The sequence below is a fragment of the Hippopotamus amphibius genome, chromosome 13, assembly GCF_030028045.1.
Source record: "Hippopotamus amphibius kiboko isolate mHipAmp2 chromosome 13, mHipAmp2.hap2, whole genome shotgun sequence".
Classification (NCBI taxonomy): domain Eukaryota; kingdom Metazoa; phylum Chordata; class Mammalia; order Artiodactyla; family Hippopotamidae; genus Hippopotamus; species Hippopotamus amphibius.
In genome coordinates this window covers 100,381,216-100,406,195 of record NC_080198.1, presented here as the reverse complement: position 1 = coordinate 100,406,195, position 24,980 = coordinate 100,381,216, and the positions used below count along the sequence as shown (strand labels likewise).

At 58.0% G+C, this 24,980-nt stretch overlaps 1 protein-coding gene across 11 annotated transcripts in view; it reads left to right on the top strand.

The window, feature by feature from the left end:
* ABLIM2 (actin binding LIM protein family member 2) overlaps positions 1-24,980 on the top strand; it is a 153,195-nt gene that overhangs the window by 52,423 nt on the left and 75,792 nt on the right. For 6 of the 11 annotated variants that reach the window (XM_057706595.1, XM_057706601.1, XM_057706597.1 and 3 more), the window contains exons 3-7: positions 2,587-2,770; positions 9,112-9,227; positions 15,487-15,657; positions 15,947-16,073; positions 19,068-19,161. In XM_057706595.1, the coding sequence (XP_057562578.1) occupies positions 2,587-2,770; positions 9,112-9,227; positions 15,487-15,657; positions 15,947-16,073; positions 19,068-19,161 (692 nt within the window). The remainder of the gene's footprint in view (positions 1-2,586; positions 2,771-9,111; positions 9,228-15,486; positions 15,658-15,946; positions 16,074-19,067; positions 19,162-24,980) is intronic. The other 5 variants (XM_057706605.1, XM_057706603.1, XM_057706604.1 and 2 more) reach the window with 1 other exon arrangement.

The following is a 24,980-nucleotide window of genomic DNA, read 5'->3' as shown; positions in this document are numbered from 1 at the left end:
ACCATGGTGCAAGATTGAACAAAGGGTTTTCACTCTCGGGCTGGGCGAGAGGAGGATGCAGAGCCGGGCCCCGGCCTCGGGCCTCCTGGGGTGAGTGACGTCCGTACAACAATGGCCTGGACGGTGGCCTCACACGACTTGAGGCGTACATCATGCCTCTGTGCTGCCCTTCTCGCCTCTGAGTAGGCCCAGGTGAGGACTCGGGGGCCAGAGAGGTCAGGGACTGGCCCGGAGCACAAAGCATCGTGCACGGGTGGAGCCTGCATCCCCCGGGCAGCCCCGGAGGCTGGGCTTTCAGCTGCTCAGCTTTATGTCCGAAGAGCCAAGAGCTCCTTGGAGACGTGGACTGAAGGATTTCCAGCCACTCCGGTGGGTGACCGGGCGTGTGCAGCCCTGTGCCCCAGGCGAGGGGACAGGGACACCTGGAAGAGGCCCACCACCTCGCCTTGTGTGGGGATGGGAGCTGAGCTGCGTGGGGCCCACCTGGCAGGGTCCCCGGAGCCCCCAGGTCCTGGGTGGGAGGGCAGGTCATGTGCACTGACTGGTGCTTGAGCTGAAAGGGCACAGCTGACCAGACCTCGGAGACCAGCCCCTGGGGACCCTAAGACGCTCTGGAGGTTCAGACTTCTAGGGATGCTGTTCCCAAACTGACCCGCCTGAGAAGCCACCTGTAGTGGAGGAAGTCTCCCCAGCTGCCCTCACCTCCCAGACTCCCAGGGCACCAAACAAGGCGCAGTTCGAAGATCGGGGCTCCCCTGATCAGACACCAGGAGCCCCCCTTGACCACCACCATCCGTGTCATCAAGAGCTGCCCTGTGAAAAGCTTCTACTCTATCCGCATAATAATAACATGCCAAAATTGTAAACCAATGTGTTGTTTTGATAGCTTCGTACTAGTAGCTGTAATAACCCCATCCAGAATAAGTTATTAAATATTTAGAGCCTTGTGACCCTAAGAAATTCCTAACAAACCAATTTCCTTGTTGACTGTGGGATTTTTGTTCAAGAGAACCATAGGCGCTTTCCATCTCTAAAACGGCACATCTACAGGGGAGAGAGATGGAAAAAGCCTTTCCAGGCAAAAGAGGGATGAGGTGAAATGCCTGCTCTTACACAGAGCCTGGCTCTGGGTTTTGTAAACAGAGGTCTGTGGTCTTGCTTTGGCATCTACGATCTGTAGTTACCAAGTCCAAGCTCGCTCTGCTCGCCGCACGACCGGCCAATGAATCGGAGACAAGGTGCTGGAGGCAGGGAATTCGACCTTATTCAGAAAGCGGGCAGACTAAGAAGATGGCAGACTCGTGTCTCAAAAGAACCTTCTTATCGGGGTCTGGTTGCCAGTTTCTTTTATAGAATCAGAGAGGGGAGGAGATGAGGAAGTAAAGTAAAAAGGCCATAAGTTTTGCAAATATCCCCTGGAATGGCCAGGCTCGGGGAGGGGATGTGTTCATTTCTTCTTTCTTGCCACCATCCACAGGTGGACAGGGTCCGGATGCTTCCCTGAACAGAGGCCCCTTGGTTTAGCATTCAGGCAGAGGGGCAGTGTTCCCCGAGGCAGGCCACTGTGTATAGACAGTCGGTCCTTTTAGTGAACGAAAGCAACGGGGAGCAAAGGTTAAAGTAAAAGAAACAGATCCCATGTGGAGTCAGATGTGGCTCTCCTCTGTTATGCTACTGGTTAAATTTAAAGATGCCAGTACTTAGAATTTGCCAGAAACCGTATCCTTTGCAATCAGTTAATGTTTTGATGGAAACTTTAAGGCTTCGATGCAAAGATGGGCTACATGGTTTTTTAGGACCCTGGCTTGGGGGCTGCGACCCACAAAGACCCCGGACTGACCAGCTGGCAGGCTGGGGCCTCCGCAGGGAGAGGCTGGGGCCTCTGCAGGGTGTGTAGGCTGCTCCCTCTGGAGCCAAGCCTGGCTCCCACGTGTCCCAGGGCCTGTCCTGAGGGAAGATGCCCCATTCTCCACCTGGCAATGTGCCCCACGTCCTCCCTGGGGCAGGAGGTGTGCGCTAGGGGTCAGTGTGCGTGTGCCCGGCCTCTCTCCCCTTCGCAGGGGGTCTGGCCTTGTCCACACCGGTGGAGATGGGTTTGGGGGGTCAGGAAGCTTCACTATGGTCTCGAGGCTGATCACAGTGGCTCATCTGTTCTTTGGGGATCCTCCCGCACAGAACAGGGCCTAGCATGTCGTAGGGCTCAGGTATTAACCACCTCCCCCATCTGTTATTTTCCGTGCTGGAAACAGCCCACCTGGAGGAGTGGGGGATGGGGCTCATGGGGCATCAGCATTTCATCCCTGGTAGGTTCAAGGAGGTGAGGGGGCGCTGAGCTGGCCCCTCAGCGCAGCCTGGTTCTCATCCCGGGTTGGTGCCCCTTTCTAGAAGCTTCCACAAGAAAGTCCACTGCATTCCAGACTGAGGGGCCAGAGCTGGAGTCTGTGCCTGGAGCCACCCCCGCTGAGGGTTCAGAGAGCCACCCTGAGTTCTCACCGAGGCCTGCGTGTGGTGGGGGATCCCCTGGGGCCCGTCGGGGCCAGGGAGCCGTGGTTGCCTGCTAATGCGACCACACGCGTGTGTCCCCAGCGTGCGGCTGTGACCTGGCCGAGGGTGGCTTCTTCGTGCGGCAGGGCGAGTACATCTGCACGCGGGACTACCAGAGGCTGTACGGCACCCGCTGCTTCAGCTGTGACCAGTTCATCGAGGGCGAGGTGGTGTCGGCGCTGGGCAAGACCTACCACCCCGACTGCTTCGTGTGTGCCGTCTGCCGGTGAGTGACAGGCCTACACCCACTCCTCCCCAGCCATCCTCTCTCCCTCCATCCTCCCTTCCTCCTGCCTTCCCTTCCTCCCGTGGGTTCATGGCCAGGAGGGAGGCGGGCCCAGCCAAGGCTTGGCAGGTGGGCACTGGTCCTGCTCGGACGCACACCTTCACCCAGCCCCACGCCCTGCAGGCCCCCACTCCTTGCCCGCAGCTCAGGGCTGAGCCCTCTTTCCGGGTTGCAGAGGCCCGTGGTTCCCGAGGCTGCCTGCACGCGGCCTCTGGTGGCTGCTGGGGAGGTGCTCTCTCCTGCTCCTGCCCCCGCCTGTGCCTCCTCAGCCCCCTTGGCCGGCTTCTCACCTGTCCGCAGCCTCTGCTGCGTCTGCTCTCACGCTGGTGCCTGCAGTCTCCACGCTTCGGCCCCTCCGTGCCCACCCACTGCTGCTCCGCTCTCCTCCTCTGTGCTAGCACGTCCCACCTGCACACCCTGCCTCTCTCTCCCTGTGTCCCTGATCTGTAGGTGGCACCACCTCCCAACCCACCAGGCACATGAGCCCCAAGACTGGGCATCTTCCCAGGTCCCTCCCATCCCAGCCACTGCCCCACTCAGGCCCAGAACTCACCTGTCTGGAATCCTGCCAAGGCCTCCGTGCTGGGGTCCCGGCCTCGCCTCTGCCTGTCAGTGCTCCACGCTGCCCCCGTGGCCTCCACGAGAAAGTCCGAGCCCCCCAGCCTGGCTGGGAGGAGCTTCACAGTCTGTTCCGGTCCCTTCGTTCCTGCCTTCATTCATTCATGCATGCATCCAGGCTTCTCTAAGTGCCCATGTGGGCCGGACCCCAGGCCAGTTCTGGTGCCTTGGAGCTGCGTTAGTCCAGACCCTAAAGGGCATAGCATCTGGAAATGCGGTCGTGAGGCAAGAGCTGCCTCCCCCAGAGCCCCCTCACTGGGAGAGCAGGTCCCTCCCTCTCCCTCCTCATGGCCCTGCTGCATCCTGAGCCCCACAACCCTTCTCTGGCACCATGTCCTAGAGTTGCTTGGTGATAGCACCACGTGGGCAGGGGCTGTATGTGGCTCCTCTCTGGTGCCTGCTGCCTGGCACAGAGCAGGTGTGCAATGAATGACTGCTGGAGACAGAGGTCCTCACCCCTATAGCAGGGCTACACCCACTCCCCTCTCTGCCCTGCACCTCTGGGGCTTAGAGAGGGGCCAGCAGGCAGCCCTCCCACCTGGGCATCCTCTCTCCCCTCTCCCTTCCCCCCCCTTCCCTCCACAGCCCCAGACACATTGCTCCCAGGGGGAATGTTCCATTTCTAGAAAACAAAAAAATGAAAACCCCCAGAGTTTCTTTTCTCTCTGTTCTCTCTGTCTCACCACACCCAGTTGAAAGGGGACTTGTTGAGTGTTGTTCTTGAAGCTGTTTTCTGTAGTTACAGCATGTGCTTTAGACAGAAATGGAAGCTTTTGTTGGCGGGGAGGGGACAGGGAGGTGCTGAGCCAGGAAGGAACAATGACAAGGGACATTTCTAATGGAAGAGTCCCTGTGTGTCATTGCAGCATGCGTGGGTCAAAGTTTCCCCAAGGCCGATCTGCATGTTTGATTTCTATGCACGTAGCTTAGAGACCAGAGGTGACATAATCAGTGGGTTTGAAAGATCATCTCTGCAATCCGCTGTTTTAAAAATACTAGCTGACAGCTCTGTCATGCTGGAGTCACTGGGCCTGGACTTATCCACCCACTGCCAACAAATAGAAAACTGGAAAAAATATACAAAACAACTGTTTTGGGATACTGGGGCATGGGTGGTGCAGGACTAACAGAAGGAAGACAAATAAAGGGACCCCTGTGACCACCCAGCTTTCTGCCTGGAGGCTCTTTCTTGAACCATAGGACAAAGAGGGAACCAAGTAGGGCATGTGATCCTCCCCAAGTTAGGAGACAGTGGTGTGAGAGACAGAAGCAGTAGAGCAGAGGGGGGAGAGCTATGCAGAATGAGAGCTCAGGAGAGCTGTGTAGGGATGTCTTTGAATCTCAGACTGAATGCGAAGCCACGAAGACAGAGAGGAAATTTCACAGGGTGGGGCAAAGAATGACCAGGTTGCCATAAGCTGAACGTTCCCAGGGCTGGAGACACTGGAGCGCTGGCCAGGTGGAGGTTCCTTGTTGAACACCCAGGCTTGCAGTGGGGACACCAAAAGTGTCGTGCCTTATTAGTGGAACTGAAATTGCCCAGAGTGAAGACATAAACCTGCTCAGTGTTTAAGAACAAGCCTCAGAAAGGGTCATGCTGGTGTGCAAGAGAGCCAACTGCCTTCCAAAACAAAGTCTAACACTCTGTAGAAAGAGAAGAAAACCCAGCAGACAACAAAATAAATTTGACAACATCCAACACACACCAAATGTGACTGGTCATAAGAAGAAGCTGGAAAACGTGACCCAGGGCCAGAAGAAAAATCGGTCAGTAGCAACAGGCCCAGAAATGAGATCAATGGTGAAACTAGCAATGACTTTAAAACAGCTGGTGTAAATATGTTCAAGTATTTAAAGGAAAGAATGAAAGTAAGTGGGGCATTATGGAAGATATGAAAACAAACCAACTGGAAATTCTAGAAATGAAAATGGAAATTTCTGAAATGAAAAATTCCCTGAAAGGAATTAGCAGTAGATTATATATTACAGAGGAAAAGATGGGTGAACCTGAAAACAGCAATAGAAACTCCTCAAACTAAAGCAAAGACAGGAAAAAAGACTGAAAAACATGAAAAGAGACCCAACGATCTGTGGATATAGATCTTCCTGTCCAGGTTGGGAGGGGGGGAAGACTGAAAAAATTTGAAGAGATAATGGCTGGACAATGTCCAAATTTGATGAAAACTAAAAACTCATCTCAGTCAATCCCAAGCAGAGTAAACACAACAAAAACCTACTAACTTCATCATAATCAAACTTCTGAGAAAGAGTAATAAGAAGAATGTCTTAAAAGCAGTACGTGGGGACAAAAACAGCCCAGTATGTAAAGTGGAACAGAAGAATGACTGCAGATTTCTCATCTGAAACTATGTGCACCAGAAGATGATAGAACAGCATCTTTTTTTTTTTTTTTTTTTTTTTTTTGGCACACGGGCTTAGTTGCTCCGCGGCATGTGGGATCTTCCTAGAGCGGGGATCGAACCCGTGTTCTCTGCATTGGCAGGCGGATTCTTAACCACTGCACCACTTAGGAAGCCCAGAACAGCATCTTTAAAGAGCTGAAAGAAAACATCTATCAGGCAATTCTATACCAAGCCTTCCCTACCCACCCCCCCAAAAAAAAACCCTCAGAAATGAAGGCAAGACTGCCAAATGGTATTGCATTTCTTTTGGGGGGGGGTGCTGAAAATGTCCTCAAATTGATTGAGGGCATTTTGATTGTGAATTCACAACCTGAATACACTGAAAACCACTGAATTGCTGACGTTGAATGGTCTGTAAATGTTATGGAGCATGTGAATAAGATAATGTCAGTAAAACTGTCACACACACAAAATGAAGGCAAAAGCAAGACTTTTGTAGACACACAAAAGCTAAGAAGATTTGTTGCCAGCAGGCCCACACTGCAGAAAGGTGAAGAAAATTAATATCAAAAGGCATCAAGAAAATGAAAAATCAAGCCATCAGCCAATAGATAATGTCTATCTGGTGAAGGACTGGTATCTACAATATATAAAGAACTTTTACAATTCAATAGTAAGAAGACCAAAAAACTATTAAAAATGAGCAAAATAATTTGGCAGACTCTCCACACAAAGATATGTGAATGACCAATAAATACATGAAGTGATTAAATTAACATCACTAGTCATCAGGGTAATTCAAATGAAAACTCGATGATATACCACGCCACGTCCTCTAGAATGACTCAGAAAGACGATGGATCGTGTCACATGTTGGTGAGGATACAGAGAGAAAGGAACTCTTGCATGTCTCTGGTGGGAAAGGAAAGTGGTACAGCCTCTACGGAAAGCAGTTTGGCAGTTTCTTGTAAAGTTAGACTTACAGTTAGCCTATGGTCCAGCAATTCCACTCCTAGGTATGTACCCAGGAGAAACAAAAGCGCACATCCACGCAGACTTGTCAGCGAATGCTCTTAGCAGCTTTATTTGTAACAGCCCCTGACGAGAAAGAATCCAAGTCTCCTTGAACACGAACAGCTCATCCGTGCAAAGGAGCAGCACTTGACAATCAAAAAGAGCAAACCAGTGGTGTGTGCAGCCTTGTGAGTGAATCTCAGAAACGTGCAGCAGAACAAGACATCAAAGACCACATACTATGTGATTCCGTTTATATGCAGTTCCAGAAAATCAAGTCTGATCCGTGGGATGGAACACTGATCATGGCTGCCTGGGGCCGGGGGGGGCCTGGTTGTGCATGGTCACAGCGAGCTTTTTGCAGTGGACAAAATGTCCCATATCATGACTGTAGGCTTGGTTACATTTGTCAAAATATATGTCAAGTAAGTTGAATTAACAAAATAATAGCTACCATTCATTCAGCCCCTCCTGGGTCCCAGGCAGAATGCTAGAGCTTTCCATGCTGTCAGTCAGATTCATGGATGGGTGGGTGGATGAATAACACCCTGAGACACAGATGTTCTTGGTCCCATTTTACAAGTGAGAAACAGGAACTCAGAGAGGTTAAGCAACTTGCTCTGGGTTACACAGCCTGAGATTCTCTCAGGGCACATCGAGGGATGGCAAGGGGCTCCCACCATGGCCCAAGACCTCCCATTACCAAGGCGGCTACAAGACAGCAAGTGGGAGTGAGGTAGACTACAGCACTAACCGCGCGTGACACAGTGCAAGGTGTCAGACAAGGCAGCTGAAGGATCAGGGGCTGCAGGACCATCAGCTCAGCGTGTATATGTCCTTGGTCCCCAGGAGCTGGGACTGGCTGGCTGGCGCCCAAGAACACACCTGCTGAATTCACCTAGGGCCCTGAACGCCAGCCCCACAATGTGGGGGGCGGTGCCAGGGCTTTTTTTGCGGGGAAGGCATGGCAGGCTTGTGGGTCGGAAAGCTCCTCTGGCTGCAGATTCGGGGCTGGATGGGAGCCGGGGCGACCCAGGCAGGCCCCGTGAGGAGGCTGTGCAGGAGAGGACGGCTGAGCTAGGTCTCCTGGGGGAGCTTCTGTCATTCAGTGTTCACTTACTCACTCATTCATTCGTTAGCAGTGACCTGTCGCGTGCCTGGCTGTGCCTTGCGTTGTCCAGCCCCAAAGGAGGCCAGGGCAGACAACAGAGGCTGAGGTCAGAGGACGTGGCGTGTGCTGGTCCAGAAAATTCAGAGACTGCTGCCCACAGAGCTCACGTTCTCTGGCCGGGCTGAGCTGGGGGAGGAAGTGGACCAGTGGCAGTAGGTGGCCTGGTCCTAGCTTGCCAGACGCAGGCACCCAACCCACCTCTGCCACCAGAGTGGACGTTCCAGGGCTGCAGTGGCTCAGCCCCCACCATCCTCGCTCGGGCGGCCCAGGGCCGTGACCTCACCTGGCACCAGGGCTGGACTAGGGTGTGGCCAGTGGGTTACTTGCTTTGGATGCAGAATTTAAGGGGATGCCGAAAAAGTGATCAAGGTAAATGATATTTTAATGTGATATTTTAAAAATTGAAATTAACTCAAAAAAATCAGTGATGAACAAAATGCCAGACTTTAAAGACACAGTCCAACATACAGCCTTGCCTGCTCCTGGGGGCACTGCTTTCTGAGAGACCCAGGTGGGCAAATCATGGCACTTTGGAGCCAGACAGGTCTTGGTTTAACTCTGGTTGACAGCGGTGTGTCCCTGGGAACATAGACTCTCCTCTCTGAACTCCAGTTTTCTCACCCATAGAGAAAAATGAAGCAAAGACCAACTTGGACAAGCACCTTGAAGTTGTTAGATGCGGCAGGCATTAAGGAGTCTGTCACAGAGCTGGCCTGGCGCCTGTCAGGTGTTCCGTACGCGGCGCTGTTGCCGTTAGTATTGAACTGACAGAGCATCCTGAGTGGTCAGAGGAGGCAGGATCAGGTGGAAGAGGCCGATGGTTGAGACTGCCGGGTTGCTTGCTGTGGGCTGACTCTGGCCGGCCCCCACCGCTCCGCCCCACAGCACCGTGATTCTGTCTGCTGGTGCCAGTGAGGAAACTGAGGCTGAGACGTCCGTGACCAGCCTGCGGTCGCCCAGCGGGGCCACGGCAGCACCTGCATGGAGGGGCCAAGTGTCCTGGGCCTGTGGTCCCCGGGGAGGTGGAGAGCGAGGTGTCTGGGATGGGGCTCCCGTCCCCGCCAGGAGAAGAGCCGGAAGGTGGTCCTGGCTGGTAACACGCTGTCTCATTTCAGGTTGCCCTTCCCGCCCGGGGACCGAGTGACCTTCAATGGCAAGGAATGCATGTGCCAGAAGTGCTCCCTGCCCAAGTCGGTGGGCAGCAGCGTGCCCCTGTCCCAGGGCCTCTGGAGTAAGTAGGCGCAGAGCAGCGTGGCAGGAGGGGGGACAGGACCTCGGCAGTGCTGGGTGGCGGGCCTGGCAACACCCACCGGAAGCAGAAGCTGTGGAAATGAATGACCGCATTAAGCGTAACAAAGGGAACCGGGGCCAGACATCTCTGCGGCGCCTCTAAGCCTTTGCTCAGCCTGTGCCCTCCCCCCGAGTGCCACTCCTGGTCTCAGCCCTGCTGTAGCCCACCTCCTCCAGGAAGCCTCCCGACCTCCATCTGGTCCTCTCCCTCCGGCACCCACACTCAGCTCCCCACAGTTAATTCCAGACCATCCGGGAGTCCTTCGGGAAAGCCGCTAGGAGAACAGTGACCTCTGGGCTCCTGTGGTCTGGGGCTCTCGGAGTAACTGTTCCGTCCCCTGGGAGCTGGTCCGGGTATGTATGCAGTGGGTGCTCAATACATGCTCTTGACTGAAGACGGGGGTTGTTGGTGGAAAAGAACCGGTAGCAGGGGCACATCAGGTGTTTGTGGACGTGGGGCAGAGTAAGAGCGAGATGGAGCAGCAAGGCATGGCCTTTCCCCGTGGGTGGCTCTTCCGGGACCAGAGATGGGACACAGGGAGAGGGAGGGAGCCCAGTGCCCCAGGACTGCCCCAGCCAGGGTCCCACTGCAGAAACGGGGTGTTCAGAGACCGCCCTGCGTGCAAGGTGGCTGTGGTGTCCGCAGTGCCAGGGCCACGTGTCCTCCGACAGAGGCGCGGTGTGTGCTGACTCGCAGAGCCAGCCCCTCGCTCACGTTCAGTCTCGCCTCCTCTCCCGCCACCTTGCCTGGGACACTGAAAGTCTGTACACAGGAGACCGCGTGGCCCGCCTCCCGGGAGCCAAGTGTTGGCTTCAGGGACTGGTAACAATTTTATCTGGGAACTGAGGTGAAGCCTTCATCCCTTGGGGAGGCGGGCTCACAGCAGCCCTCAATGATGAGGCTGTTGCTTTGTCTGTTAGGAGAGCTGTCCGTTCAAAACCTTCCCTCCAGCTGAGGTCTGGATTGATTGATTTTTTAAAAATATTTATTTACTTATTTGGCTGCACCAAGTCTTCGTTGCAGCCTGCAGGATCTTTAGTTGTAGTATGTAGGATCTTAGTTGCAGCATGCAGGATCTAGTTCCCTGACCAGGAATTGAACCCAGGCCCCCTGCATTGGGAGCAAGGAGTCTTAACCACTGGACCACCGAGGAAGTCCCTGGATTGATTGAATTTTTGAGGATTTGCTTCAACAAACAGTCCTATTATCATTAAATGTGAAATAGTAATCAAAAACTACAGCAAAATTTTAAAGGGCAGGGATTAGTTTGAAGAGTTTGTCCAGAGCTTCCTGGCAGCCAAAGTAAAAAGCAAAATATGCCTAACCACAGACTCATTGTCTGAGACTTTTTTGGAGATTTTTTAAAATGTCATGGGCAGAAAGGCTGCCCTTTCCAAATGGAAATTTATTTTAAAATATCTAATTTGTGTTTTCAAAGAATGCTCCCCTGACCCCCAAGATGGTTAATAATATAACCTTCTCTCAGTCCAGTGGTGATAACTCCCAGCTTAGAACCATGTTTTTTGCCTAGAAAGCGTTAAACATTCATCACCAGCTCTTGGCTTCTGTGTGGACGTCTACAGAGGCTTCCCAACTCCCTCCTCCTTTTGTCCCCAAAGCAGCCCAGCCAGGCAGGGACCCCTCCCTCCTTCTGCAGGAGTGTCAGTCCCCTGAGTCCGGTGGAGAGCGGGGGATGTGTTGGGTGCCCAGTGTCTAGCCAGGGAGGGGTGGAGGTGAGGTTTGAGCCAAGGCCTTTAAACTCCAAAGCAGGGGAGCCTGCCCTGCTGTGACAAGAGACTTTTTGAGGAGGTGGCCTTTGTTCTGAAACTTGAAACACAGGTTTCAGTAAGTGGAGGGCACTGCCTGAGCTGGGGGAACCGCCACCCCCATGTGAGTGGACAAGGGAGGTGTTATGTGGGGGCAGGGAACAGAAGTGAAGAAACCAGGTGGCAAAGCCATGCCAGGGAGCTCCAGCTGCATCCTGGAGGCAATGAGGAGCCAGAGATGGCTATTGAGGGAGGTAGTGCCAAGGCGGGTTGGGAGCGCTAGGAACGTGAGCCTGAGCCGCGTGATCTGTCCTGCAGGTGGCGGCGGCTGGGAGAGGGATGCAGCCCTTCTTGCATAGGGTGGAAAGCTACAGATGGCCACCTTTAGGGGCTGCCTTCCCCGGGGGAAGCGGAGAGTAGCCGGCTGCTCCCGTGGGAGTCAAGCTTGGTCCAGGGTCCCAGGGCCCTGAGCTTCCCTCTTCCACTCTCTGGCCTGAGCCTGTTGCTTAGTAACAGGACCAGCGCTCCTTCCCGGACGCCCACGCCTTCCCAGGGAGGGATGCCCCGCTCCTTCTGGGTGGTCAGCCCCTCCCTCCGCGCCTGAGCCCTCCACACTGCCCGTGCCCTGGACTGCTTCCCTCACTGCCCCAGGGGGGAGGCTCTCCTCCCAGAGGAGCCACCCTTTTCCAAGCTCCTCCCTGACTCTCCAGCTCTGAACCGGTTGCTGGTTGGAGCTGGTCACAAGGCAGCCCTCAGAGAGGCCCAGCGCCACGCCAGTCGGGGGCAGCTCTGAGCCCGGCTGTGAGGCGTGAACCCCGCCACTCACCACCTGGGTGCCCCGGGCATGCTGTGTCCCGTCTCTGAGCCTTGGGAATGGGTGTGGGGTCAGCAGTGCACGTGGGTGGTGGCCTGGAGGGGCAGCCTGGGGTGGGGGCGGCCAGGAGCCGGGAATGTGTGGCCTTGGCCCCGGGCAGCTCTGTCCAAGCTGGGGAGCCCCCGTGGCCCACTCCTGGCCTTGGCCCAGCCAGGATGGGGTCACACCCAGAACCTGGGTCACCCTCAGAGCCAGGACAGGGAGGCCCACCAGAGTCAGGAGGGAAGGGGCAGGAAGGGGCAGGGCCCTGGCACCCGAGGCCTCCACTGGTTTTGTGCCAATGAGGGGTGGTCCTCTGGATGGGGCGGGTCCTCAGGCCTTCCGAGCTGCGTCCTCACCCCCTGGGCTGTGGCCCTTGGAACCTCTGTGTCTTCCGCCCGCGTGACGTTGCACTGTCCGTGTGCTCAGGGGTGGGTGACAGAACCAGAGCCCCAGTCCCCCTTCTAGAAATGGGGTGAGCCTCTCCTGTGGCGATGCTGTGAAGTTAAATGAGGGGATGACGTGGGACGATCAGGAGGGGCCAGACCCCGTGGGGGGAGCAGGCATGCAGGTTGTCCTGTGGGGTTCATCTGCCTTGTGGGGTACAGTGACTGCCCTGTGGGGCACATCCGCCTTGTAGGGTGCTGTAGCCCCCAGGAGCCAACGTCCCTCCTGGCTGCCACCCCCCACCCCTCAGCCACTGCGTTGCGGTCGGGGTCAGGTTGCCAGGTCAGTGCAGAGCCCAGGGGTAGGATGCACTTAACCGTGTTTTTTCTTTCCCAGCAGCTGCTCACAGCTCCTCCTTCTCAGTCCGGGCTCTTAGAGAAATCACAGGCCAAGCCCATAACAGCTGAGGCACTTTTAAGAGTTAGAACCCAGTCGGTTCCTTGCCATCAAAGGTCAATCTCAGATTTGACCCTCTGCTCCAGGTTAGATCTGAGGGGGACAGTGGGCGAGGGGAGTCTGACCCTGTACCCCACCCCCACCCTGAGTTCACAGCCGGGGCTGAGGCACCCTGCACGTCCTGGGTCCCGTGCAAGTTAGTGTCACAGCCAGGCTTTGAACCCATGACCACGTCTGCTAGAGGAGGGGGCACTTGAGGGGAAACAGGAAACCGTTTGGAAGGTTCTAGAAGGGTCATGCTGGGGAAGGGGCCCAGGCCCATCCTGTTGCTGTGATGACAGAGCCAGGCCCAGGGTGCAAGGGCGAGTGGACGGCGGGCTTCCAGGTGACCCCTGCCCCGGGGCAGTAGGGACACACTCCCTCAAGGACATCCGCACATTGTCAGCTGTTGCCAACCAGATTCATCACGCAAGATTCTACTGTTGTTTGCAGAGCCCTGCAAAGCTGTGCTGAGCTCCAGATGTGTTTAGAAAATGATGATTGCTGTTTCCATGACAACAGTCCTAGCACCTTGCTCTGGCCTCCGCGTCCACAGCTCACTATTAGTGAGACTCTGCCCGAGTTGACGGGGGCGAGTAGGGGGCCTGGCGGTGAGGGCCCCGTCCCCTTGCAGCTGCAGGTGGCTCTTCTGCCCGGAGCCTTGGACCCTGGCCCAGGGGAGGGCGCGCTGCTGACCGGTAGGTGGCAGAGGGGAGATGTCCACCTCTCACAAGGTCCTCCTCTGGAGACAACAGCAGTAATAATTAGAGCGTCGGCTCACGTGCACGCCTTCATTTATCAAACGCGTGCCTCATGCCTCTGGCCTGTCTCTGTTAGCTCTCCTTCGCCTCGTAACCACTGTGTGAGGCTGGTACTGTTACCATCCCCATACAATGCGTCCCTGTTTTAGTGGGCACAGAAAGGTGAAGTGACTCGGTCCCTGTCACACAGCTGGTGGGGCAGCCTGGCTCCAAGGTCCGTGCTTCCAGCCAGCGCCGTGCCCTGCCTCCCCCAGGCCTGGCATGGTCCCGGATGCTCCTTTGCTGTGCGCATCTATGGAGACCTGAACGGAGGCTCCGAGCAGGCTTCCCCGACTTTGGCGCTGTGGACATTTGGGGCCTGACGATGCTTTGCGGTGGGGTCGGTCTGCGCCCTGGAGGGTGTTGAGCAGCTTCCCTGGCCTCCAGGCACCTTGGAGCACGACCCCTCCCCCAAGTTGGGACGATCAGAATTGTCTCCAGATGTTGCCAAAAGCCCCCCGGAGCAAAATGGCCCCGGTCGAGAGGCACCGGCATGGAGCGTACCGTGTGGGCCCACGGTCACCCGCTGGGTGAGGGCCCAGAGCCAAAGCCGCAGGGACGCTGCGCTGGTGGGTGGTGGCTCTGCTCTCTTGGGGACGGTTGGAGCGGGCGGGTGGGGAGGGGGTCTGGATGCCACCTGAATTTGAGAAGGGGGCTTTTTCTGGGCTCCCGTGCATTCAGGCATCCGCTCACCAACGCTTTCTGGGCCGCTAGCCTGGCTGGGCCCTGGGCTCCTGAGATGGCTGGGAGGCCCTGTCTTCCCTCCCAGCCCCCGGCCTCAGGGTTTGAGCCTGTTCTTCGGGTCTTTTCCAAAGTTGCCTGTGGATTTGAGGGTGTGATAAGCTAAGAAATGGAGAGTTTGACCAACTGTTTTGTGGACGTTGAATAATTTTTATTCTTAAAGATAACGCGATCTGGGGCTCTGCCCAGTAGGAGAGTAAATCCCTGTCAGAGTAGCGCCTGGTGAGCCCACCGTGTGCCGGGCGTGCCCTGGCAGCACCAGCATCCTGGTGTGCGGGCTCTGCTGTCTTCATGGGAGATCTGTCATTGAATGTGACCGCCACCTCGCCCCACCCCGCCGGCCAGGTGACCGGGCTCCACGCGGGGAGGAAAGAGGCTCGCCCAGCGTGAGCCCCAGGAGCGGGGCCAGGATCGGAGCCAGGCAGCTGGACCCTGGGCTCATTCTTTGATCTTGGGTGGGGGCTCCCTGCCCAGCTGAGCCCGGGAGCTGCTGAGCCCCTCAGGGCCCCAAGGGTGGGGGGCTGTTTACCAGACACCCCTCCTCGGCTCTGCTTATCATGGCCCTGCGGGGCCCCCGAGGTCCTGCCCTTGTGTCCCTGACACAGACAGATACACACGGAGATACTAGACACACACACACACACACACTCACACTCCAGGCGGATCACACTGCCCATCTCTGCCCTGGATGTTGCCCGGCCTGCCCCACCCTCTAATCCTTCAGCACACGTGACACGGATGTGGGAGCCCCTGGGGTGGCTGCCCGCGGCTGGAGGGACCAGGAGGCAGTAGGGCTGTGTACTGAGCACCCGGGACCCCAGGGGGGCTTGATCAGGGACGGGCGTGGCTGGAGGGGCAGCAGGGAGGCCAGTCAGGGGCCCAGACCAGGCCGGGGGCCACAGGAGGGAGAGCACCCGTCTCCCAGGGATGAAGGCACTACCCCCGGGCCTGGCTCCGACCTGGGCTGAGTCCAGGAGCAGGAGTGCGGGCGGAGGTCAGAACGTCTGTGTCTGGAATGCGGCACAGATGGCCAAGAAGAGCTCAGAGGCCAGGGTCGGGGGGCTTCCTGGGAGGGGCACCCTGGCAGGTGAGCACTCGGAGAATGCGGTGAGGGGCTCCAAGCTCTAACACCGCACCTTTCCTTGTGGGGGACACAGTTAAGGTCAAAGTTCAGCTGCCAACAGAGGAGGACAGGGATGCCACCCAGAGTTCCTGCCATCACGGCACCCTGCTGCCTGGCCCCTCCCCCTCGGAGCAGCCCCCACTGCAGGGTGCCCCTGTGCACGTCCACGTCTGCTGCTCCAGGCCTGGACGCCCATCTCTGGAAGGTGGGTTCTCTGCCTGGTTCATCCCGATATCCCGGGCGCGTGGCCCAGGCTGCATGCAGTCAGCGCTCAATGCACGTAGGAACGAATGTCACGATTTGTTTTCTACATGCTCACACCGGCCGTCGTGTAACAGGGTCCTTCAGCACCCCCAGCCAGGTGGTCCCCTCTGTCCTGTGCCCCGGCCCCCTGCCACTGCCCTTGTGGTGTCTGAAGTCCCCGCAGTGCGGGCCCCCCACCCCCGCGCCTCTCACCCACGAGGGTGACATGTGTGCTCCGTTCTTTCTTCCAGGTTGTGGGGGCTGCGGCACAGAGATCAAAAACGGCCAGTCCCTGGTGGCCTTGGACAAACACTGGCATTTGGGCTGTTTCAAGTGCAAGACCTGCGGGAAGCAGCTGAACGCGGAGTACATCAGCAAGTGAGTGGGCGGGGCTCGCTGACCTGTCCCCTGGGGGGGCAGGGCTCATCCTGTGCCCGCCCTCCTGAGCTCCAGGCCTGTCTCCTGCCCTCTTGCCAGCTCCTCCCTCCCATCTGTGCGAGGAGAGGACCCCTGGCTGGGACCTGGCGTGTCTGTCCCCAGGCCGGGCCCTCTCCCCACCAGCCTTGCTTCCTTGGTGTGGTTTGCAGAGACTCCTGTGCCAGGTCTGTTCACTTGGACAGAGATGTCAGTGGTCCCACCTTTAACCTTGTAAAACGCCTCCCCATGCCGCCCCTGGGTGTCACCCTCCCCGAGGAATTCGCCTCCCTTGCTGGTGCCCAGATCCCCTGCAGAATGCCGAGTGGACATTGCCCGAGGCTGGCAGCAGAGGGAGGAAGGAAGGGCTGACCGGGCACAGGTGTCGCGGGCGTGACAGCACAGCCCTGTCTTCTGTAGCAGGCCGTCGGGCAGCTCCCTCTGGCCAACACAGGGTCCCTGATGTGTGCTCAGGATGCAGTGGTGGCTGGTTTGGGTGGGGGTGGAGAGCCGTGTTGTGCGGAGGCGATGGGGCGGGGGAGCTTCTGGAGATCGGGGCCTGATCAGGGGCAGCTGGTCTTCCAGGAGGAGGTCAGGGAACTGAGACAGGGGAGCCCCGGGCAGCACAGGGGAGGGGAGGATTGCGGGCTGAGCTCAAAGGCGCAGGTTCTCTGAGTGCAGGTTCTCCCTCCTGCCAGGCAGGGGCTTTGGAAACGTCTGTCAAAGACTCTGCTAGTTCTTGATACTCTGAGGGAACAGAACCATCACAGGAATTGATTGGGTTAAAAAATTCTTGCAGTAGAACTGCAGAGAATGAAACACCACGCACACACACGTGCGCACGAGAGTGCGTGTGCACTGGGGGATCCGAAATGGGTCACTGCATGTACCTGTGTCAGTTTCCCAGTGGACCTTGTGCTCTCATTCTGTAAGATGTGACCCTTGGGGAAACCTGGGGAAGGCTATCCTGCTTTCTCTGTATCGTTTCTTACAACTGCATTTGGATCTACAGTTATCTCAAAATCAAACATTGCCAGGGAAAGTCCCCAAACTGAGATGTCCAGGCGGGGTCAGGCTGAGTGAGTTTCTGGCCACACGGGCCGGGACCTGCTGCCTCTGTCACAGTAAAGTTAAGGGGTGAGTGACACGCCAAAGCAGCCTTGGGGACAGAGCTCTTAAAATAGGACAAAACGAAATCATGCCCAGCCCCCAGAGCGCTGCAGCCTGCTCACCCACACAGCGTGTGTGTTACTTAGCAGCCTCCTGAACGGCCCAGAATTCCTGAGGAGGGCGTCGGTGTTGCCATGGAGACGTTATCTCTGAACCTCCTGGGTCTGCTGCACGTACAGCCTTCTTTGAGGAGTGATTCGGGCCCTGAGGTTGGGCATTTGAAGGGGGACCCTAAGGGCCCGGTTTCCATGTTCCCTTTCCTGTGGAGGGAAGGGCTGCTTCATTTCTGAGCCTGCAGAGAGGCCCCCGGCCCCCACCCCTCCTGCGGGCATCCGTGTGACCCAGACAAGGTCCAGAGCTTTGAGGAAAAGAGGGTGCCCTTAGCTCCAGCCTCCTGACAGCTCGAGAGATCTCACCTTCCATCGGCAGCTGAGCAAAAAGCAAAACCAAACTGGGACTAACACGGCGATGTCAGCAGTGCAGCGAGGGGAGATGCACCGGAGTAACCCCACCCCGCCCCCCACTCCCGCCGTGCCAGTCGCCTCCACACCCAGCTCCTGATGGGCTGGGCCTGGGGCCGGGGAGACAGCCCTGGTCGGTGATGACAGTGACAGTGGCCTCAGCCACCGGTTGGCAGGTGCCTGCCGAGTGCTGGGCGTCAGCCACACCTTGTCTTCCTTTAGACCGTGCTCTCACCAATCCCATTTTACAGACGGGAAGCTGAGGCCCAGACAGGTTAAGTGACAGCTGGGACTGGGCATCTGAGGGCAAGCCTGTCACTCACCGCTGCCCAGCTGGGAGCACTGGCACTGCCTCTGACACCATCACTGCCACTTGTCCCCTTGTGTTGACCTCACAGTGATAATGAATGAGCTCTGACCGCATGCCAAATACTGTCCAGGCCTTGTGCCCACGCTGCCTTCCATCCACTACCCGCAAACCAGCTGTCTCCTTGCAGTGCAGGCAAGGGGGCTCAGCGTCTCAGCAGCCCGCCCACGGCTGCCCACATGTTCAGGAGCAGCGCCCACAAGGGTGTCCCACTCGTCCCCTTTCCCCGAAGCCACAAGCCGCGCCTGCAGCATCGTGAGCCCGCGGTTGCTATGCTCGGGGAGCACGGATGCATCGCCACGCGGTCCTCCTGCTCCTTCCTGTGCAGCCTGACGCCCCTCGCCCCTCGGATTCCCAGAGCAGGAAGCTCCCGGCCCCGCCCAGGACAGTGAGGGTTGGTCCCAAGTCACACCTGCCACCTGGCATCTTGTCACCCCCGGACCTGGTCTCCATGGGCAGCTTTGTCACACCCCCTTCTTGGCTCACATTTTTCTCGGGCGCCCCAGACCCCTTTCGGAAGGAGCAGGAAGCCAGCCGATGAGTAGACAGGCCATTTCTCACCCCGGATGTTGAAGCCTGGACAGAATGAACCAGAAGGAAGAGGCACGTCCGCGGAAACGTCTTTTATTTCCCAGACGCGGCTTTGATTCCATGCGCTCAGTCTCTGGAGCCTCCCCCTGCCCCTCACTCGCCTGCTGAGCAGGTGGCCCCACTTCTTACACCTCGGTTTCTCCACCTGCGAAATGGGATGATCTTTGTGGTATCTCTCGTGGGGCTGCCGTGATGACCGAGGGGCCGTGCTGGTGCCCGTAAGTGCCCCCTGTCTAAGGGCCGTGCTGTTATCCGGAGTAGGAGGAAGTGGGCGTTTGCCCCTTGGACATGGCCCCTCTCGTTGGTGAGGGCTGTTGGGTCTGGGGTCCTGGGATGCCCCCGCCATCCTGACCGTTGGCTCTGTTGCAGGGACGGGCTGCCCTACTGTGAGGCTGACTATCACACCAAGTTTGGGATCCGCTGTGATGGCTGTGAGAAGTACATCACGGGGCACGTGCTGGAGGTAAGGAAGCCAGCCTGGAGGCCGTGAACGTGACACTCGCCCGCGCTGAGCGAAGTCCTGCCCAGGGCGCTGGGGCTGCCCGCCCCCTGGGAGTTAACCGAGAGGGTCTGAGAGGGCCTCTCTGGGCGTCTGCCGTGTGTGTTTGTGCAGGAATCTGCACCCCTGAGCCTCTGCCTCCCCCTGCCTCCCAGCTCTGCTAGAGGACCCCTTCCAGGGCCTGCTCAGTGAGTGCCACCTCCTCCAGGAAGCCTTCCCTGCAACACTCTCTCACCTGTGCCCTTTACAAGTTGACAAGTTGACAGAGAGGTGGAAGGACTTGCCATTCTGGTCCAGCCCTTTGGCATCTAGATGGGAAATCTGAGGCTTGAAAGGTTGAAACGTGAGCCAGGGAGGCAGGGAGGCAGGACTGGGTCTACAGCGGTGGCCAGGTCACACGGCGAGTTCAGGTTGGGGGCATTTCTGGGAGGCTGACGTGTGTTTCTTGGTCTGGCTAGTGGTTACGTGGGTGTGTTCCTTTGTGAAAATAGCACGTATTATGCACTTTTCTACATTTGTTCAATAAGATCAATCCCATGGGATAAACAGGACCAGACCCCACCCCCCTGATTCTTGGGCCCAAACCCTGCTCTGCAGCCCCTCCTGGGCTCTGTGCTGGGGCAGGCGGATGGGCCATCCCTAAGCGAGCCTGTGCTCTGTTGGGGGAGGTGGGCACAGGTGACCAGAGGACCTGGGGGAGGGGAAGGGGGCAGTGCACTGGGTGGGAATGGGCCCTGACCCAGCCAAGGGGCCTGGGAGTCTTTTCCAAGGAGGTCACAGAAGCAGCCTCTAGGGGTGGGAAGACAGGTTGGAGGCTGAGGCTGCAGGGCCCCGGCCACCCACGCTGACAAGGGCTTCTGAACCCTGGGAAGCCTGGGTCGGATTTGCACTTTAAGGGGCGCCTTCAGGCTGCTGCTGAGTCTGGGCTGGAGGCCGGAGGCCAGGAGGCCAGCCGGGAAGGGGTGGGCGTTCCCACATCCCCAAGGATACCTGCTCTGCCCACCCCACAGCTAGAGCCGAGCGCGCGCCTCGTAGGGCTCAGAATGCCTCCGTGAATTACACGTTGAGCTGCTTTTCTTGAAATTACACTTGACATCAGAGCTGCAGGAACAGAGCTGCCCCAGGGCCTCAGCTCTGGGGAGCAGGGAGGGGGAGGGGGTGGCCACCCATCCAGAGGCCAGTGCGGCCTCCCCGCCCATCCCCCCACTTCCCAGCTGCCACCGTGGAAACGGTGCCCCGCGCTGTGCGGAGCTGGGCCCCCCTCTGCCCAGAGGCACCTGCGGGGGGGCCGTGATGACACGCGCATTGATTATAGAGCGTTTGCAAAGCACAGATAAGGGGGGAGTCACTGACATTCGATCCCATTTCGCTGAATTTTCTGGCTGGATTCCTTCCAGTTTTTTCTCTCCACGTATCAGAGTTGGAGTCAAACCACAGGTGTGTTGTATCCTGATTTTTTTGAACTCACATTTCCTGTTTAATAGATGCCTGTGTTTTTGGTTTCTGTATTGTGGGTCTTGTTGTAAACAGCGTTATTGGAATATAGTTCACACACAAGTCACCCATGAAAAGTGTGCAATTCTGTGGTTTTCACTCTCATCACAGAGCTGTGCCGCCACCCTCCACGGGCCACGTTAGAACGTTCTGCTCACCTCAAGAGGAAGCCTGACCCCTTAGCTCTTCCCCCCCTGCGCCCTGAGCCCACGGCAGGGGCCCATACTTTTGGTCTCTATGGAGTTCCCTGTTAGGGACATTTCATATAAATGGAATCATCCACTGTGTGGTCCTCTGTGACTGGCACCTATCTCACGAAATAATGTTTCCAGGTGCATCGTACATAAGTGTGTTTCAGTATTGCGTCGTATGTCATCATAGGAATAGACCAGAATTTTTTAGGCTGATCATTTACTGTTGGACATAGCGCTTTTTTACTAAGATAAATAACACTAAGATGAACATCTTTTTTTAATTGCATTTCTAATTTTCCTTAAGATTAATTCACAGACGTGTAGAAACTGAGCCAACAACTATGAACTTTGTAAGGGTTCTTGACATTTATAAAGTGCTTTCCAGAAAGTTTATCCTGCTCGACACTCTTATCACCAGAATACGACCTTCCGCATCTCCTCCCCTGAGAGTAATCTTTATATAAAATCCTGCGCCAAGCTGATAGGTGAGAACGAGGGTCCTTGCTGTCGTTTGCCTCCCTGCCACCCCTAGGGATGCCGGCTCTTTTTTGTCGTCTTTAGCCATTCAGATTTCTTGCGTTTCAGTTACCTTCCATCAGCGTTGCCTGTTTATAAACGGGGGGCTTCATGTTTTTCTGACCAAGTTGGGCAGGTGGTCACGTGATGAGACTCTTGGCATCTTGTATGCTGAGCGTCTTGTGTGTATTTTCTTGGGTGGTGATTACGCCTAGTATTTGTACCCACCGAACGTGGGTGAATGACGTGTCCTCCCCCCGTGCCCCACGGTGACGGCTCACCTGGCCCTCCCCGCTCTCCAGGGCCTCTCTCCTCACCCCGGCCCGGCCGTAGACTGTGCTCTGGGGGAGTCTGGCCCCCGCTCCCGTGCCCAGCAGCAGCACTGAGGCTTCTGGAGGATTCTCCCGGCCAGGGCCCCGTCTGCCACAGGGCCCGGCCGTTCAAACCCGTTTTCCTCTGTTCCCCTAAAAGACTATTCCAGACCTTCCTAGCCCTCTGGGCTGCTCCTCCTCCCACCCCAGCACGCCAGCCACAATGACCTCGTCTAAGGTTTAACGCAGAGTGAGGGTCAAACGTCACTCAGGGCTGCCTGTGAAGCTTCTACCCCCGCCCGTCCTGCCCTTCCCGATCAAGGCTCTGTCTCTCCTCCCACCCACAGCCCCCACCCCGTGCCTGGGCCCCTCCCACCACAGCCCCTCACCTGGGCTCCGGTCTGAACCCCTCCCGCCTCCTCTGGAGCCTCACCCCGCCATCTCCTTTCCTCCCGGGGGGGCACACCTCCCCTCTCACAAGGCATCCTCCTGGTGGCTCCTTTACACAGCTCACGTCGCCCCCATTTAGAAAGACTAGAAACCGGTGGACCTCACGTCCGGGTCCCCCATCTGCTGCCCCGTCTCTTCCTCCCTTCACAGCCGAGCAGCTCCATGGGATGCGGGCCCCCGCCTCCCACCCCTGCCTCCCTGCCTCCCTCCTCGGAGCCCTCCCTCAGGCCTCGCTGTGCCCGCCTCCCACAGGCCCGTGTCTGTGCGTCTGGGAGAGCACGCGCCGGGCCACCCCCACGCAGGGCTGAGCCCGCTTGAACCCAGGCTGCCCCGCCAGGCTCCAGGTACCCGTTCCTTGCCCAACCACCCGCCCTCTCCCTGTGTGGACTTTGGTCTGCGTTCTGTCTCCCCAGGTGGGGAGCCTCGTAGGCTCTGGGGGCTGAGCGGTTGCCGCCGCAGGTGTGTGGGCCGGACACGCCAGCCGCCGCCCCTGTGGCCCGCCCTGCCCCTCCTGGTCCTGATCCTAAGCCAGCACTGCGCCGGCTGAGTCCCCGCCGTGGAGCTCTCCGAAACCTCCTCAGGGATCCAGCGGGTCGTGTCTGCAGCGTGCCCCCCGCGCAGCGCCCACCCCAGGGCAGCGGATGGAGGGTGGGGCTGCACTGCCATCAGCGGGCCATCCGCGGCCTCCCCGCGACGGGTCAGGTGGGGCGGGCAGGGGTGACCCCGTCTGCAGGGTGAGCGTCCCTGATGTGTGATGGGCCACACACAGACGTGGGGGGCCCGGGGCCTGTGAAAGGGGCCCCTGTGGGGCACGCAGGTTTGTCGCCGGGAAGGGGCCTCCTTGATGGTGAGGAGCAGGAGAAAAGCAGGTCCGCGAGGAGGATGCAGCGCCTCCCAGGGAAGATGAACGCTTTTGTTTTCGCCCCTGCGGGCGCGCTCGTGTGGCGGCTGAGTCGGCGGGGCCTGCACAGCTCTGAGCATCCCCCCAGCGAGGCGGCAGCTGCGGGCGGGCGGGGACGAGCCGGCCCCGCAGAGGGGAGCCGCCGCCGCCGTGGCACCACCTGGGCTCGGCCCAGAGCGTGCTGCACCCGGCTGGGCGGGCGGCGGGCTCTCGGGGGGGCGGCAGGTGGCAGGGAACAAGGATGTGAAACGGAAAGGAAAGGACCCAGACCGCTGGCTGGAGGGCCACACGGCCCGCTCCCGCCGGCCTGTCCCGGGACAGGGACGGGAGAGGGGCCGGCTGCTCGGACTGGGCTCTGATGCCGGGACCCCATGCAGGTAGGAAGCTCCCAGGGCTGACGGGGAGGCCGTGCTGGCGGCAGGGGGTGGGCTTGCAGGGAGCGGGGCAGATCAGCCAGGTGCGAGACCCCTGACGCGCCTGCCACCCCACCCGATTTGCCCCCCCCCGGATGCTTTCCTCTCTGGAGCCCGAGTCGGAGAGCAGCCCGGGCCCCTTCCCCGCCCCCAGCAGGAGCCCTCAATCTGTGCCGCGTCTGCGTGCCGGGCCCAGTGCCATCTTATGCTGGGCGCCAGCCGTGCCCGCCGTGAAGTGTGCACTCGGTGGCGGCAGTAAGGTTCCCCCACTCCCTCAACGGCGCTTAAGTACATAGCATCCTCTGCCGCGTTTCCCTGCATCCTGTGTGTCAGGTGTCTGTCCTGATGAGCCTGCTCCTTGCCGGGCGTGGGTGGGGGAGCGTCCTGGGCCCGGTGGGGACCCGGGAGGGGCTGGCACCGGCCCTCACCCCATCTCGGGGGTGGCGGGCTGGGCGTGTGGGGAGGGCCGGGCTGAGGAGCAGAAGGGCAGGCTCCTGGGGATGGAGTCACTCCGCAGGGAGCGCTGGGAGGTGAGCTGCCAGGGGACGGTGGTCTGAGCAGACCAACCAGACCAGAGTTTGATGAGGGGAGGCGGTGTTGAGGGAGGGGGAGTCCCTGGCTCGGCCCCTGCCACCACCTTGTGCTCTACTTGTTGCCACGGTGTTAGCAGGAACAGGTGGGAGTGGGCAGGGGCGGCGGATGGGGTGCTTCTCATTCAGCCCCACCCTCCTTAACCCTGGAGTTGCCACTGTCTGAGCCCCACCTGCCTCCTGCAGCCTGGCTGTCTCCATGGTTACGAGAAGCCCAGGGTCCCGTGGGACCGCTGATTAATCCCTTCCTCCCTTTATTCCTTCCTGTCTGCTTCCCCCCCTCCCTCCTTCCCCCGCCTCCTTCTTCCCTTCCTTCCGCTCCTCCTCCCTCCATCCATCACTCACCTTTCTGAACACCTTCCTGAACCTCCCTGGCCTGGGGGCTGGGTTCCCAGTGATGACGGTGGCAGGGGTCCCCCTGCCTGACCTGGAGGAGCCCTGGAGGGAGGGGGCGGCCAGCCGAGCGTTTCTCCGTTTCAAATGGACCGTCTCCCACGACTCCAGATGCTGGTGTTTGTTTCCTCCTCTTTTCTGCTTGACACTTGCCTTTTCACCCTAATAAGCTGGCAGGAATTTTATCACTGGGAGGAAACAAACCCTGACTTCCAAACAAGTAGAGGCATTTCCTAAGGACAGGGGTGAAGTCAACTTCCCAAGACCCCAGCTTCTCTCTCTCTCTCTTTTTAAAATTTAATGAATGCGTTTATTTTAATAACACACTCAAGGAATATCTGTTTATCATAAGATAAACCAAAAAATCATCGATAATGAACGTCATCACCCAGAAAATCTAATGTTAGCATTTAGATGTCATCGTTTTAGATTGTGTGCGCACACATATAGACACACACACACGGACACACAGACACACACAGACACACACAGACACACTCAGACACACACAGAGACACATA